We start from the raw sequence: 18365 nt of genomic DNA on the forward strand, positions 1-18365 counted from the left end.
GGCAATAGATAAGTGCTATCCAGTTTTGCCGTCTCTTCAGCAAGGGACAGTAAAAGAGCGTGAAAAAGACCAATTAATGTCGCAATTATTAACTTCACCACCGCCCTATGCGCAGAATGCTACAGCACCCCCGCAACCTTTAGTTGCACAAGCTGCGCCTCTGGCTTTTCCACAGCACCCACCAGCTGTTCTTCAGCTGGCTCCTACTTCTTCGGTGCAGCCTCCTCCAGGCCCACCGACCACTTCTGTTTCACCTGTGTTTTCTACGATTTTGCCTACTGTACTTTCTACAAATGCCCCTTCTATGATTTTGCCTAGTACCACATCTATTATTCCTCATACCTCTTCTGCCATCTCTGCATCCGCTTTATCTCACCCCGTTCTTTCATCTGTTTGTTCTTCCGTTTCACCTTCCTTTCGGCAGAAAATGGCCAGTACGGTTACTAATCTTCTTTTACCACTTTTCGGGTCGCCTGCCACGACCCCTAACATAGGAAGAAGACAGTTGCGAAGTCAACTGCCCGATTATCAGGAGAGAGATTCCCTGAATAGTTTAGCTCGGAAATGGGTCTTGGACACTGCAAAATATGATTTACAGTCTGTCATGGAAGTTTTCCATCAATGGGAAACAGCGACACAGAGATATGTGTTCGAACAGATGTGTGTTTTTCTTTGTGAAGATTTAGAGGACAATGATCAGGATTGCCTCCCACAAGAGATGTGTCGTGTACGATTTAAGTTTAGTCTGGGTATGATTATAGGTCCCGATGTAGAAGAAGCAGTTGAAATGCTATTATCATATCGAAGCAAGGGAAGTACTTCTGGGTCACCATCGGAATCTAGTGCATCTAGTAGGAAAAAGGCACGACAATACCCTATGAGAGAAGTTCCCCCACAATGGAGAGAGGGTGACGCGACAGCTGTCCCACCTGTCCTGCCCCACTTTCACCGAGTATGGGTACATGTTCCATGGAAGCGAGCTGAAGTTTTAGCACTCAAACAAACACTACCAGATCCGCGTAAAAATCCTGCAGGGTACTATAAAGAATTGTCACAAACTGCTGGATCATGTATAATGAATTTGGCCGATATCGATATGTTATTCGGGAACGTTGTTCCACAGCCTTTATGGGGAAAAATTCGTCATGTAGATCATGATCAGGAATTAGGTGACACGTGGGCTAATATTACTACTGCAGACGCACGACAAGTTGGTGGTGCCAAGCCTGAGCCTCTGATAGCGGAACTACCTGGTAGAATAGTAGATTACATGAAAACAATAATGCCTGCAATACGCGTAAATTGGGATAAGTTATCTGCATGCAAGCAGAAGAAAGAAGAAACTGTGTCAGATTTCTTCACCAGATTTGAAGAAACATTCATTGACCACAGCGGTCAAGATATGACCACAGAAGGTGGTCAGAGATTGTTTGTCGATAAATTTGTGCACAATCTACTTCCAGACTTATGTAGGAAGTTAAAAGATTCAGAAAGTTCTTGGGCAGTCTCATCTTCAGCCCAGATATTAGCTACCGCGCAGTACTACGAGAATAGAGACAAGGATGAGAAAGATAAAGTAGAGAAGAAAACTAGAGAACTCAAAACGAAGGTTTTGCTACAGCAAGCCTATCCGCCACGAGGTGGTGGTAATAAAAATAACAATGGTCAGAATAACTACCGGAACACTTTTCAGCAGCCTCAGAGAAACTTGCAGAGATTCGAGTACGATCAAAACCGCGTAGGTCCCAATCAGTGTTTATACTGCAAACAAGAAGGTCATTACAAGTATGACTGTCCTGCCCTGCCGCAACGTACAAACGAGTTTTCTGGCGTAAGAGGTCGTGGTAGTCAGCAGGCGCCTAGAGGTAGAGGGCGTGGAAACACCCCTCAGGACGCACGTCCCCTTCCACCACAAAACTCTATGAACAGGTTTGACCAGCAAAATAACGTATCTGACAGGACAGCTCAATACTACGTTGACGAGTATTACACAGAAAATGAGCAGTGGGAGAATAATGATTGCTAGGATAGCCTTAGACAAGGAGAGGGAGTTGTTTCAGTTCCAGTAGATCAGAGTGGACCTTACGTTGAGGTGATTACATCGGGTGTGTCAGAACCTTTTCTGTTGGATACTGGTGCTACAAAGAGTTCTATTATGCACTCCAAACTCCCTGGCGCACCTTTGTCTGGCGAAATGAACGTTTCCGTAGGTTTTTCTGGCGCCCCGGTTAGAAATCCGATTTCTGACCCTTTATCTCTTTCTGTTGGTCCTTGTGAATTCGAAGCACCCCTTATTTTGACAACAGGTTGTGGTGAAAATTTGCTAGGATTAGATTTGCTAAAAAGATTGTATGCGACTTTGTACTGTTCTCCCTCAGGAGTACAACTGACTTTAGGTAAGAAAGTGGTTTCTCCAATGTATTTGTCGAGAAATACGCTTCCAGCAGAATTGGCACTCCTTCCGGATATTCTTTGGGCTACTGGTCCGAATGATTTAGGTCTTTTAGAAATTCCACCATATGTTGTAACATTGAAGTCGAATGTCAAAATGCCACGAATTCCCCAATACAGAATATCCAATGAGGGCGAAAAAGCTTTGCTAGCGATTGTTTACGAGTTGATTGAGAAAGACGTGATTGAAGAAACACGAGGAAATGTTTGCAATAGTCCTGTTCTGCCTGTATTAAAACGAACTGACCCTTCTCAGCCACCTGTGTATAGATTCGTGATTGATCTTAGGGAAGTAAATAAGATAGTGGTGCCACAATTCCCAGTTGTCCCCGACATTACAACATTATTGACTATGATTCCAGCCTCTGCATCCTGGTTTTCGGTGATTGACCTGAAGAATGCTTTCTTCAGTATCCCGATTGCTGAGGAAAGCAGGGAAATTTTTTCCTTTAGTTTAGGTGGTCGCAGTTTCCGCTTTAAACGCGCTCCTCAAGGCTACTGTGAAAGCCCCTCAATATACAGTCAAGCTCTGAAAAGTCAGCTCGACGCAATGATTTTGCCCAAAGGTTCCACTCTCATACAGTACGTGGACAATTTGCTCATAGCTGCGGATACTGAGAAAATATGTAAAATGGCCACGTTGGCACTACTGCGTCATCTATGTGATCTACATCACAAGGTGTCACTTTCCAAGCTTCAATATTGCCGACAAGAAGTGACCTACTTAGGTCATCTCTTATCGAAGGAGGGAAGGAAACTGACCCCAGAAAGAATTCAGGCAATAGCTAAATTAAATGTGCCAAGAACGCAGAGAGAAGTACGCGCTTTCTTGGGCATTACATCGTACTGTAGACAGTGGATTCCAAATTTTTCGTTATTAGCCAAACCCTTATTGGCACTAACGTGTACAAATACACCCAATCCCATTCCTTGGTCCGATGAGTGTCAGAAAAGTTTTCTCGAATTACGCACAGCATTATGTTCGGCCCCTGTGTTAGGTAACCCCAACTACAGTAAGCCTTTCACATTATATGTCCACGAGAAGGAGGGTTGTGCATTGTCCGTGCTGACTCAGTTATACGGAGATAGACAGCGGCCATGCGCTTATTTTTCGTCAACTTTGGATCCGGTAGCACGAGCATTGCCAAGTTGTCTAAGGGCCACAGCAGCAGCAGCTGTTTCTATTCGACAGTCTGCAGGGCTAGTAATGAATAATACACTAATCGTGATGGTCCCGCATGCAGTAGACACATTGTTAAATAGGACCAAGACACAGCACTTAACTAGTGCTCGACTGTCCAGTTATGAATTGACACTACTAGCAAGCCATGTGCACATCAAAAGGTGCAGTACTCTGAACATAGCCACCTTGTTACCAATTGCTAAAGAATCGGATGCTTCAGAACAGCACGATTGTTTCCTCAGAACGGAGGAGGAGACAAAAGGGAGAGTTGATCTATTCGATACTCCTCTCGCCGAATGTGATGGTACATTATGGGTGGATGGTTCATGCTTTAAACTCCCAAATGGTAACGTGACTACAGCGTATGCTGTCACAACTTTGCACACAATCGTTGAAACTGCGCGAATACCACATGGTTCGGCTCAAGCCGCCGAACTCGTGGCACTTACGAGAGCATGTGTGTTATCCAAAGGAATGAAAGTGACTGTCTATACCGACAGTCAGTATGCTTTTGGAGTGGCTCACAGTTTTGGACGACTGTGGAGAGAACGTGGGTTCCTGACGTCGCATGGAGCTAAGATTCAGCATGGTCAGTTGGTGAATGAGCTTTTTGAATCACTGACGTTGCCCCTGAAAGTAGCGATCGTGAAGTGTAGTGCACACAAGAAAGTGATTGATGATGTTGGTCGTGGAAATGCATTTGCTGATGAAACTGCTAAGGAAACGGCAAAGAATATGATGAGCCGAATGTATGTCGCGAGCCCAGAAAGATGGACTGGTGATGTTGGAATATGTGAAGACACGATAGAAAGTGTGAAGTCCATCCAAGCTGAGGCCACGGAGAAAGAGTTAAGCATGTGGAGAGAAAGTACAGGGAGAATGGATGCAAATGGTTGTTGGATTGAATCGACAGAGCAACAGAGATGGTTGTTACCCGATGCATATGTGCCTGCAGTGGTTACAATGGCTCATGGGATGGCCCATATCAGCGCGAAAGGGATTTGCGAGTCGTTGGCCCCAGTGTGGAAGAATTCAGGGATTCCCAAATGTGCAGAGAATGTTGTCAAGAATTGCATGGTATGTCTGAAGCACAATCCTGGTAGGGGGACCCCAACTCCAGCTGGTCATTTTGCACCTCCTACGTATCCGTTCGAGGTTTTGCCACGCTGCAAATCACCCCCAATCAGCTGGATTAGTGGAATGTTACAATGGCACGCTTAAACTTAAATTGGCCAAAATCCAAGCGAGCACAGGTCTTAAATGGCCTGACGCTCTACCCTTAGCACTCCTATCCACCAGAATGACTGTGCATTCGCGAATGAAGCTCAGCCCCTATGAGATAATCTTTGGTCGGCCAGCCAACATATGGGGAGTGCCTAGGCCCACGAAGTTTAGCGAGCTGCAACACCCCATTTTGCTCGACTATCTGTATGAATTGACGGCTAAATTGCGTGTTTTATATCAACAGGTCCACAACACCTTGCCTCCGGTTTCCGAGACACCGGGTCACTCCATTGACCCCGGCTCCTGGGTACTGGTCAAGAATTTCCAGAGGACAAGAAACGACCAGCCCAGATGGACCGGACCACACCTCGTCCTCCTGTCTACAAGGTCGACCGTTAGAGTGGAGGGGAAGGCCAATTGGGTCCACGGGATCCATTGTAAGAAAATACCTTTCCCTCTGCCACATGACCAATGGGTCCGGACAGGAGGCACTGACTCAAAGCGCACAACTGATGAACGCGTAAAAGACGCTAAACGTGATTGTGAAAGTGGGAACATTTTTCAAGAAACTACGCCGCCATCAGAACAATTGAACTCTGTGGAACCTGAGCTACTATTTCCGGATCAGACAGTACCCGGGAAAAGACGCTACAATTTACGACCGAGAAAAACAGACTAAAGAAAAAGTGATTTATTTTTATGATATGATCCGAGAGAAAAACCTGTGGACTAATAAAAATAAGTTTTTTTCCCCAAATCCTATTTTTGAAAGTGCAGATTCTCCCATCTAGGTAACTTGCTTATTTTTGTTTTTCTTGAACCGCCATCCGGGTTCCGCTGCTAGGGTCGCGGTTGATTAAAGACTTTTGGGTGCAGCTGACGACAATAGGTCGCTGGTTCCAGTTGGTCGAAGGGAGCCACCCTAGACTGACGGAAGCGCCCTTTAGCAGAAACAACCTACCGCCGCGGGCAGCACCTTAGAGAGGATGGAGTTTCCTGGTGTGGAGAGAACTGCCAAACAAATGAACTTTAAGCAGAGACTTTTGAAAACAATGAGAAAGAAATTTTTTATAATAATGTGTATTTTTATGCTACTCAGCGTAATGGTGTTTTTAATAAGCTATGTTTTATTCTCTTTTCATGTGACATTCACGCCTACTGCATCGCCCATACCTCCCCCTACTGTTTCCTCTCATTCTTTCCTCCCTTTTCCTGACCACAAATCAAATAGGAGATTAGAGTTCATTAATAACTCCTTCGTTCAGCTATTACACCAACACCAACTTGTGATGAACACAACCAACTGTTGGGTGTGTGGTCTCATGCCCCACACCACGGATAGAGGTATCCCCTATTTGGTCCTGCCATTTGGGTCAGTATGGGCATATAGAACAATGTTCATATATGCACGAGAAATCCAACCCCTACGTTCTGTAAAAGACAACCTCAAGACTAGCGCCCTAGTCAAGGGTATAGTTGACATGATCAAGGAAGTAACTTCTTACGAAGATACCCCGGATGATGAGATACTTGCATATGTAGGTTGGAATGTGACCGGATATGGCGCTACATTAAGTGAAAAACAGCAAGCCAAGAGATCGTCCCCTATCTGGATCGTACCCCATCAAGGTCACCTGTGTCTGCAAGGTATTGGTAAAAATCCCAGAGCTCAGCTAGGGAAGAGTGTCTGTACAGAAACGTATGTTTTTGGATCTCAGACTTCCCCTGCCTTTTTAGCCGCAAAGGGTACTTATTTCATCTGTCATGATAGAGCCTATACATGGTTGCCCCCTGACTTCTCGGGCTCATGTTTTGTTTCATTCCTGTTACCTCCCACCTACACAGCAGCGGCGGATTACCATCGGACAAGGGTAGTTCGAGGTGTTGTGAGTAAAGAAGACACTGCGGGTCAAGAATTTGGTGACTTTGCAATGGGTGTTCTGCCGTTCTGGGGAGCCATGGTTAACAGCAGAAACATCAGGCAATTGACAAGGGTAGTTGAATCCACCGTGATTGAAACTGCTGGTGCCCTTAGTAACCTGACTGCTGAGCTCCAGTCGGACCGACTGATGACCCTTCAGAACCGGGTCGCTTTGGATGTAATACTTGCGGACCGGGGTGGAGTATGCAAATTGATCCAGTTCAGTTGTTGCATTTTCATTCCAGATAATGCTCCAACAGTGTACGGGGCCATCTCCAAACTGCATAAGATTTCCGAATCTATTCATGTGGATAAAGGAGATTGGTCATTAATGGGATGGTTCTGGGGACTGATATCTGCCTTGGGATGGAAAATTCTGATGGTCATTGGGATGGTCTTAGCCATTCTTTTCCTGTTCTGTCTATGTATACAGTGTGCTCCTGCAATATGTGGCCTCTGCGCTACATCATGTGTAAGGAAGCCCGTGTCAAGACACGAGCTCAGCACTAGAATGATGTTGCAGCAACATCTCAATGACTTTAGGAATATAGATCTGGACTCAGATTAACATGAGAATAGATTAATTGCCTATGTAAGGGCAAAAGGAGGGTCTGTGGTTCTGAAAAATCTGGGTTCATATTATAGTTCTGGACTCGAGAATAAAAACTTCGTCGAAATAGGACGAATTTGGTATCAAAAGACCGAGAATGACGAGTACGTCAAGTACATGTATTTTCGGCATACTCGAGTGACGATTTCACCTCGAAATCGTCATTTACCTTCTAAACCCTTGGAAGAGAACTAGGATTACAGGTAAGTAACTAATCCTTCTCTTCCAGGGGATCCTCATCAATAGTCATAAGCATTAGAATAGAATAGCGAGCCTCACCTCATCTCCCTGCGGGCAAAGGCGTAACAATACAGTAATAACATTACTAAGCCTAGAAAAACTAAGCTTGTACAGGCCGCAGGCTACCCAAATAGATTCCTCAAAGAGGCTTGTCGTAAAGGTATGAACTGATCTCCAGGTTGCAGCCTTGCAAATCTCTGACATAGGGACATAATGCAGGAAAGCTACTGTTGCCGCTTTCCCCCTAGTAGAGTGTGTTTTAGGTGACAAAAGTAAGGGCTTGCCTGCAAGCTGATAAGCCAATTTAATACAGGAGACGATCCATCTGAAGATGGATCTTTTGGCAGCTGGAAAACCCGTCCTCAGTGGACCGTAGTTGATAAACAATTGGTCAGTCTTCCTACTCTCTTTGGTCTTTTCCAAATAAAATTTAAGGACTCTTTTGAGATCTAAAGAGTGCAGCGACCGCTCAGCCGGGGTCGTAGGATTTGGAAAAAAAGAAGGAAGAGAAATTGACTGATTTATATGAAAATCAGAGACAACCTTAGGTAAAAAGGATGGATGCGCCCTCAAAACTACTCTGTTGTGAAGGAAAACAGTATAGGGTTCTTTTGTACACAGCGCCTGTATCTCACTCACTCTGCGCGCTGATGTAATTGCAACTAGAAAAGCCGCCTTCCACGATAGGTGTTGCAAGGAAGATCTGGGGATGGGTTTAAAGGGGGGGCCCATCAACTTAGACAAAACTAGGTTTAATTGCCACAGAGGAGAAGGGTTTCTAACGGGGGGGTACACTTTCTTCAACCCCTGTAAGAAGTCCTTGACCACCTCCATCTGGAAGAAGGAGGGCCGAGTAGGAGACTTCCTATAAGCCGTAATGGCCGAGAGATGCACCCTGATCGAAGCATATTTAAGACCAGATCTTGCTAAGTACAACAAGTAAGGTAGAATCACCTCCTCCTGTGCTGAAGAGGGATCAAAGTGACGTTCTCTGCACCAAAGAAAAAACCTCTTCCACTTAAACGCATAAGACGTTCTAGTGGAGGGTCGTTTCGGTTCCTTTAAAATGTGTATACAATCAGATGGCAAATTTGAATATCCGTATTGTATGATCTCAGGAGCCATGCTGTTAAGTGCAGTGAGGGAAGGTTGGGATGAAGAATCCTCCCCCCCATCTTGGTCAACAGGTCCGGCCTGCAGGGCAGTCTCCTGGGTGGAAACACCAACAGCTGTACAAGGTCCGGGTACCACCACTGCCGAGGCCAGTCCGAGGCTACCAGGATCATGGTCATGCTGGATCTGATGAGTTTGGACACCACCTTCGGAATCAGGGGCAGAGGAGGAAATGTGTAAGCAAATGTCCCTGACCAGTCCATCAAAAGGGCATTCCCACTTGTCCCTGGACGGTGGAATCTGGACGCGAAGGCGTGGCATTTTGAGTTTTCGTCGTCCGCCAACAGGTCTATTTCTGGACGACCCCAGCGATGGAAGAGGTCTGCCACCACCTCGTCGTGCAGCACCCAGTCTGGCTGATATTCGAAGTGCCTGCTGAGCGCGTCGGCCTTGATATTTAGCTCTCCTGGGAGGTGCACCGCCACTACTGTGAGGTTCCGGGCAAGCATCCAGTGCCATATGGCTTGTGCCTCCAGAGAGAGAGGACGTGACCGAGTTCCGCCCTGCTTGTTCAGTTAGAACATGGTGGTCGTGCTGTCCGTTTGAATCAGAACTGAGTGTGATTCGAGTGCAGGAAGAAAGGACTTCAAAGCCAGATGGACTGCTCGAAGTTGATATGGTAGGTCTGTTCCTTTGCTGACCACCTTCCTTGAATCTGCAGACACCCCATGTGTGCTCCCCAGCCCTATAGAGACGCGACTGTGACTATAGATTGTGTCGGGAGAGGTTGGTGAAAAGGCACTCCCACCAGAAGGTTGCGAGGGTGAGTCCACCATTTGATGGAGGTCTTCGTCACCTGGGAAAGATAGATCCGGTCTTCCCAGAGCCCTGTTGACTGATCCCATTGATCCTGTAGAGCCTGCTGCAAAGGTCGCATCCTCAGCCTGGCGTGAGGAATCAGGAAGATGCAGGACGCCATGGAACCCAGCAGAGACGCCACTTGACGTGCTGTTAGATTCTGGGACAGTAGTAGAACTCTGCACTTCTGCTGCATAGAAAATAGTCTCTCCTCCGAAGGATACGCTTTTTCCCAGTTTTGTATCCAGAACGGAGCCCAGGTAGTGTATGGATTGGGTCGGTAGTTCTACTGATTTCTCCATGTTGACGTGGAGGCCGAGTCTGTGCAATTGTAGCAGGCAAAGGTGGAAGTCGTTCTCTACCTGCTGAGGAGATGGGCCTTTTAGGAGCCAGTCGTCTAGGTAGGGATAGACGAAAAATCCTTTTTTGTGTAGGAAGGCTGCCACCACTGCCATGCATTTGGTGAAGACTCTCGGCGCTGACTTTAGCCCGAAAGGCAGGACCCTGTACTGGTAATGCTTGGTGCCTTTCAGAAACCTTAAGAACTTCCGTTGTCGCATGGCAATTGGAATGTGGAAGTAGGCATCTTGCAAGTCCATTGAACACATCCAATCTCCTACTTGCAGATGTGGACATATTTGGTGAAGAGCAAGCATGCGGAACTTCTCTTTGACTATGTTCTTGTTCAGAACACGAAGATCCAGGATGGGCCGGAACTTGTTTTCCTGATCCTTTTTGGGGACAAGAAAGTATCTGGAGTAGATCTGTTGAGGCGCACGGAAACGAAGAGCATATCCATTGCGCAGTGTATTCAGCACCCACCGATCGTTCGTGATGCTGTCCCACTCTGCCAGATGTTTTGAAACACTTCCTCCCAAAGGAGTGGACAACGGCGCCAGAGGAAGCCAGACCTCATTGCTTTCCTCCTCTAGTCGAAGTAGAGCCCTGCTGGGGACCTCCTCTACCTCGGTTGGCTTTACCACCCCGAAACTGGGTCTTGCCCTGGGGTTTGTTCTGGGACCACTGAGGGATTTGAACCCTCTGTTGAGCCCCTCTGCCTCTGTTGGACTTGAAACGGCGTTTGAATTCTTTCTTTTTTTCGAGGCCGACTGCCTTGACGGTGTCGAGCTCGGCTTTCATCCGACTCTTTTCTTCATCCGTGTGCTGGCCAAAGAGAGATGTGCTGGTAAACGGAAGGTTAAGAATGCATTGTTGCGCATCGGGCTTGAGGCCTGTCAGGCGCAGCCACGAAGATCGTCTGGCACATACCCCATGAACATAGGTATGCCCCGCCAGTATCGCTCCATCTGCAGCAGTGCTAATCATCTGATTAGCCACAAGACTTCCTTCCATCAGGGTCTCTTCGAAGTCTTGCTGGTCCTCCTTAGGTAATTTGGATTTAAAACGTTCCATTGAATCCCATAAGGCTCTGTCGTACCTGCCCAAAAGCGCCGCCGCGCTAGAAACCTTCAACGTCGAAGCGGCAGAACTGCAGACCTTGCGGCCCCACGAGTCTTGCAACTTGCTGTCCTTATCAGGAGGAGTTGAGGAGGAGGGAGAGACTGAGTGGCTTTTTCGTGCCGCCGCCACAACTACTGAGTCGGCGGGAGGGTCTGTTTTCACAAAGGTCGGATCAGAGGGTGCGACCTTATACTTCTTCTGGATGCGAGCCGGCACCGCTCCTACTGATGCTGGAGCCAAGAACACTTCATTGACAGGATCCATGATCCCTGGGACCAACGGTAACACTGGACGAGAACCCGACTTTTGGTGAAGGGTCTCAAAGTTCACTGTCGTGGAGACCTGTAGCACAGACATCTCGATGTTTAATTTCAATGCACCCCTCTGTAGGACATCATGGTAGGTGTTGATATCATCCACCGGGGAAACCCTAGAGACAGGGCTATCTACCAAGGTAGGAGAGTAATCCCGCGTCGAAGAGCGGGTAGAAGAGGTAGAAGAAGTAGCTGGTGTCCGAGCTCTTCTTTCTTGGGATCTTCTGGCTGGTACCTCCTGCCTAGGGGAACGATTGCGTCTCCTCTCGTGAGACCTTCCTGAACGCTCTTCTCGTGCAGGGGAACGAGATGCAGCTTGTCTCACAGGCGATCTTTCTCTGCGCCTGGGAGGGCTGCGTCTATCCACTTCCTCGACCAGTCTTTGTAGTGGAGATCTGTGCACTGGGCTGACATATTCCTGCAGCCGTCTTGTGGCCCCGAGTCTCGCCAATTGTGCAGAGGCCTATTCCATCTGGGAGACAACTGCACACCCTCAGTGGGAGGTCTTTGGGCAGGACTTCTAGATCTGCGGGCAGGACTTCTGGATCTTGATCTGGAAGAACCAGAAGAATGACGGGAGGCTGATTCAGTCACCAGGATCACTGAACCCTCCCTGGATCCTCGTTCATGGTGTCTCGACGTCGATCTGGACCGTTCATGGCGCCTCGACGTCGAATGCTCAGAAGGCTCATGCCTCGACTCCGAGCGATGATGACCTCTCGACGTCGACCGGTGCTGTCCCACCGTCGACGGAGTCTTCTCCTTCGACGCCAACTGTCTCTGTGGCGCCGGTGGATCAGGCGACCTCGACGTTGTATGTCTCCGACGTGAGGAATTGTCTCTCGACATCGAGCGGCGTGGTGTTGCTGACGACGGAGCTGACTTTGACTTCGAATGTCTACGTGACGTCGGCGGAGGGGTATTGGTCGCCCTCGACGCCGAACGTCGATGCGACGTCGAAGAAGATGTCCTCCTCGACGGCGGAGGACTTGGGGCTCTCGACGTCGGTCGCTTAGCCTGCGACGACGGAGGTGAGCCAGCGCTCGACGCCGAACATCATGACGACGACGAAGGCGGAGGCTCCTTAACCCTCGACGGAGGAGTCACACTTCTCAACGCCGGTCGTCGCTTGGTTGACGACGGCGGAGGTGTAACGCCCCTTGACGCCGATCGCCGCCTGGTTGACGACGGTGGAGGGGTCTTATTTCTCGACGCCGATCCTCACCGAGTTGACTATGGCGGAGGGTCTTGACATCTCGATGACGACATACCTGATCTTCTTGACGGCGAGCCCGCCGTCGACGGCGATACATGTCGTTTTTTCGACGAATGACCCACCGGTTGCTCCTTTCTCAGCGCCAAGCCCAACGCTGAAGCTGCAGGACCAAAAGACTTGCCCTTTGAAGGTTCTCTGGACCTCTTGGAGCTCTTCTTGGCTGGGGACCTCCCTCTAGAAGACCTATGGACTAGACCATAGACACGAATCCTTTCTCTGTCTTTTAAAGTTCTTTATGACAGAGACTCACAGTGAGGGCAGGTCCTTGGGTCATGGTCTTCAGGTAAGCACAGGATGCATACCTCGTGGCTGTCCGTCTTTGCCTTCTTCTTGCCACAAGAAGGGCATTTGTCAAAAACGGAAGGCATTTTCAGAAGAAAAAGCCTACCAACAAGAGAAAACCTACTTGACTAGATGAAAAACGTCGAAGTAAGGTCAAAAAATCAAAATCTGAGAGAATTTTCTGTCAGAAAACAGAAAAATAGTGGAGCTGTGAATCCAGGATCCTTCCTGAAAGAGACGGAAAGAACAACTGACCCAACTGTCACCCCTGAGGCATGATGGGATACTGGGGGTCATAAGTGCCTTAAAGGCACGGTGTCAGTTTATTGTAGCATGCAACTACAGGTTAGCTTTTCAGTCTTTTAGACTGTGTGTTTGCAATGCAGCCTGGGAGCTTTCTATGCTTTCAGGATATTATATGAATTTCTGTTGTTTTTTCAGCATTAAAACAGTTTCAAAACAATCTTTGATGTTGTTTTTTATGTTTTCTAATGCATATGTTTACATGTATGGTGGAAATTCTTTACAGCATAATCCAGCTCTATGGTTATTTTGGCTGATATTGCTTGTTTTTATATTTATATGAGTATATATATATGAATATATATATATGTGGGGCACATATAATATAGTGTTTCCGTGGTCCCGCGCATGGGCGGGAATATTCTAATGCTTATGACTATTGATGAGGATCCCCTGGAAGAGAATGCGCAATTTACATGAATGTAGCATGTACCAGGAGGGCGGCAACTATCGCTAATGAGATGCTTTTCAAAAACATTGAAAGGACAACATCACATGTCGTTGTCAAAGTTGTGGATATGCGCAGACACGCATGTCAATGGTGTGCGGTATTATTGAAAGTGTTGCTATTGCGAAGCGCACACGTGAATGTGCTCGGATGGAGGGAGGATCAGCAGTGAGGCTACGTCATACATAGTGATAACGCTCATTACAGTCAAGCAATGCATGTCAAACGTGAATCTGAAAGTCTCACATATGACACACTACAATACTGGTAAAGCCTGACAACAGAGCATACTGCAACACCAATCCACACATTACTCTTTACTGTTTGTCACATGTGATCTAGGATGTACACTCTGATCGTGGCTGATGATACCCCTTCGAGCCACCAATACCCAGGCCGAAAGGCTGCACAACAATGTGCACACACACACACACACACCAGGGGCATCGTGTAACACACATTTGTTTTTTGATGTAACGTTTCAGATGCATTGCCATCACACGTGGAAGGCTAATGTACAGACCATGAATATTGATCAAGATGATCGTTGCATGTTGTGTGTAGTATAAGATATGTGTACACAGCAACAAAAACTTTTCAAAAAAGCTCAATAAGCAGAAGGCTCAGAACTCTGTAGAGAGAATGACTAAAATGGGTGGGATCCTCCAACTGTTACAATGGGAAATGTTATGAACTAGTCAAATGCTTTTTTTTAAAGTCACATGGCAATCGCGCATTGAGCGAGCAAGGAGGCCGCACCCGACGCGATTTTGAGAAAATGTATTTATCATATAAAAAGTTTATTACAGTTAGAAATATATAAACGTTTAACATATTTTAGATTATCGCTTGCTCTCATATACACTTTAAAGTTATTTAGATATAGCTTTGAGACATTAAAAAAATGAGGTAATGGCATACCCGGCGTGACACCATACGTCTATGATGTTACACAGGGCCTGGCAGCGGGCACTCATCGCATACGCAACGCGCAGAGGGTACGACCCCATATGTACATGACGTAACGCGTGACTTGGTACTGCGTACCCGTTGGATACCAAAGTAGCAGCTGGCGCGACCACATACGTATATGATGTTACGCGTGACGCGTTGCCACAAACCCATTGGATACGAAATGCGCATCATTTACGAGTTTAGCAATATGAAGGATTGGATTCGCGTGGTGATGGAGCTTGGTACACTACCGGTATGGGACTCCAGTTTTCTTAAAGAAAAAATAAATAAAGATATACATATTTTTTGGGGAAGATATAAAACATTGCATCATTTTTTAAGTTAAAAAGGGATAATAGAGTTCTAAAATATTACCAAAAAATATATAGGTTTTATAAATATTAAAATATGAAATTAACATTTAAAAAACCTTTGAAATTCACTGAAAAAACGATAGGTTTTACAGACGTTATAGTTAGGAATTAGCATTTAAAAAGCCTTTGAAATTCACTAAAAAAACATAGGTTTCAGGGATGTTATAGTAAATTGGACATTTGACTCATATAAAACCAGAGAAATTCGCCTGTTATAGTTAGTGGAGCTAACTATAACTTGTGCGCCCACAATGCACTGCTGATGATGTCACATATTACATCACTCATGACATGGTCAGTGACATCACTGATGACATCACTGATAACATCATCCACGTGATAATCTGATGCACATAGTGATACCCTAATGTAAACTTTGATACACCCATTCTAAAATGCAGACTACTATTTTTGAAACCATACACACAACAATGCCATATAGTACATACCACTCACTATTTCCTAGGTCTACACACACACATACAGTCACTTATATATGTAGTAACTCATCAATACAGTACTATAATATGCACTCATACATTTATACATGCAGTCACACTCCACCACTCATCCATAGAATTACTCACACACCTAGTCAGTAATGCAAAGAATCAATCACATACCCATTTACTCACGTATACTGTTATACACACCAACTCCGTTATTTATAGAGACACTTATTTATACAGATACTAACACATATTTACTGTCTTCTACAATCTCTGATAGAAGCAGACACTTATTTATACACCCACTCTTTAAATAACGTACTCTCACGTATAGTCATTTATATACTCCAACACTCATATATAGTGCCTTAAAACATATGTAGTTAGTCACAGATATACCACTGAGACATACATTTACTCACCAACACACCCATACACACACTAACTCACCCATACAGCTCTTCCCATATGCACTTTTGAATCCATACAACAAGTGAATCACCCACTCAGACATCTATGCACAGAGTCATACACCCACACAGACACTCAGGGACCCATACAGATACTCAGACAACAAATCAACAAACCCATATAGACACTCATGTAGCTATTCAGCAACCCATGCAGTTGCTTACACACCAACTGAGAGACTAATACAGACTTTCACACAGTTTAGTCACTAACCCATGCATTCAGTAAGACACGTTCCATCACTCACTTATACAGTCAGTCACGCACCTACTAAATAATCCCTTCAGGCACTTGTAAATGCATTCATTCTTCAATACACCTGGGCTTATATATATATATGAAAAATATTTCAACTTTACAGAAACACACATTCACTGGATGATGTCATCAGTGATGTCATTTGAGATGTCATCAGTGATGTCACTGACCATGTCATGAGTGATGTAATATGTGACATCATCAGCAGTGCATTGCATTGCAAGCGCGCGAGTTATAGTTAGCTCAACTAACTATAACAAGCAAATTTCTCTGGTTTTATATTAAACATTCAGACACAGGTATATTTTCAAGGTTCAAATATAGAATTAATAGGCAATTTACATAAGATATACCATCAATAAGTTCAGCAGTAAAGCATATAACTCATAAGTACAAGGATTTTTGTAAAATGCTATATGAAATCCAGCATAGGAAATAAGAGTTTCGGGGTACAAAGAAAAGCACGTCCTTTTATTGAACTTTAGACAATGGCTTTAATAAATGTTCTACACCAATGCATGGTTCTCAGGATGTGCATCAATTAGTAACAAGGAAGAAAAAACATGTTACTACAGAATACATTTGAGGACTCACTCATTGTAGTATTACATTGGATTTCGTTGCTCTTATAGTTTATTGAAGCTTGCTAGTTTATACCTTGTACACCAATAGCCAGGGACAGTTAGGATGTCCTTGGTTAGGTACAACGTGGGGAGAAGCCTCTGGGAACGCTCTCTATTTATTAATATATAGCTTGCAATTTCTTTTATTTAGAACAATAAAAAAAGATAAGAGTTGTCATGTGGTGTGTTATCACATCAATTCAAGATGGAGGACAGAATAAACAGTTTGTTAGTGTAAGCTTAGTTTCAAATGCATTTAAAGAGAACAAAGGAAAAGCAATTCTCCCACTGAACATGGAATATTACTTGTGAAAATTATGAATATTTATATGCAGGTTAAAGCCAAAAACTTTAATATGCCCTTAATATTCAATTTTGCACTGTTTATACATAATAGGTACCTGGTTCTGTAGATCCTTCAGGGGTTTGGATAGGATCTTTTGGTTCATAAATAGACTGAAATATATATGTCAACTCCTTAACAGCGTTTTCTATTTGCTCACTTTTGTGGTTCAATACTTGCGCCCACTCCTTTGTGCTTGTCTATTTAAAAGAAAATTAAGCATGTTATGAGATCATTATTATCTTATATTACTAACGACATTCTAAACATTGTAGACAAGTGTACTGTCATGTAGGATGCATCGATGAAAAGAGAAAACTGTTAGTGAATGTACTGAAAGGGTAATGCTACCCTTATGGGGATGTTACGCTTATTCAGAAGGTTCTTTACCATTAACAGCCTGCATGAGATGACTACAGCTATACTTATCACACAAGTGGGAGATTCGCCAAAAAGTTCTTGAACCCCTTCTTCAAAACCTGAGGTCAACCTTTATTAGACACTGTTGCAACACAACTCAACAAGTGCAGTCAATATGCTTCTTGCATCAGTAGTTAACCCAGTATAATTTCAGTATGCCTTTACCTCCACCTCATCACCGATTTCAAGAGTTCTTCAGAAGGTAAGGAAAAGGCCCTGGTGTACAGTGTTGACTGGGGATCCTGAACCGCCTTGGAAGCTTTTGAACTTGAATCTATTATCCCTTCCTCAGAAATGTCACATTTGTTTCTCCCAAAAGAGATGCCAAGGCAAACCTTGATTGGAGTATTCCTGAGGAATTGGCTCTTTAACATCTATGTGTATCCTCTTCACCTAAAGAACTATGAGATACGGATCAATAAATAGCACACAAAACTTCCTTATTTACCCGCCCAGTGGCTAAATAGTAGAAATTCTACACTGTTTGGTTGGTGGCCATGCAAATAGCAGAAAAACCTCCCCCTTTACCTGGCTGCTGGCTAAACGGCAGGAATTCTGAACTATTTGGCTGGCGTCCATGCAAATAGCAGAACAACTTCACTATTTACCCGGCCACTGGTTAAATAGTAGAGATTCTGCACTGGCTGTCTGCTGGCCATACAATTAGCAGGAAAACTGGAATATTTAACCACTTGGATGCTAAGCTTGAACTTGGACATTCAATGTAATTTCCATTGAAGTCAATGGAAACTCCATGACGAGCTGAGCTCGTCATGAGCGTCGAAGGGG

General features: G+C 45.1%; 1 protein-coding gene across 7 annotated transcripts in view; it reads right to left on the reverse strand.

Moving 5' to 3' along the window:
* The window catches only part of DNAH8 (dynein axonemal heavy chain 8), a 10041960-nt gene that overhangs the window by 7139214 nt on the left and 2884381 nt on the right, over window positions 1–18365 (reverse strand). For all 7 annotated transcript variants that reach the window (XM_078647354.1, XM_078647353.1, XM_078647356.1 and 4 more), the window contains exon 22: window positions 17215–17356. In XM_078647354.1, coding sequence (XP_078503480.1) covers window positions 17215–17356 — 142 coding nt within the window. The remainder of the gene's footprint in view (window positions 1–17214; window positions 17357–18365) is intronic.

Source organism: Lissotriton helveticus, chromosome 6 (genome assembly GCF_964261635.1).
Source record: "Lissotriton helveticus chromosome 6, aLisHel1.1, whole genome shotgun sequence".
Classification (NCBI taxonomy): Eukaryota; Metazoa; Chordata; class Amphibia; order Caudata; family Salamandridae; genus Lissotriton; species Lissotriton helveticus.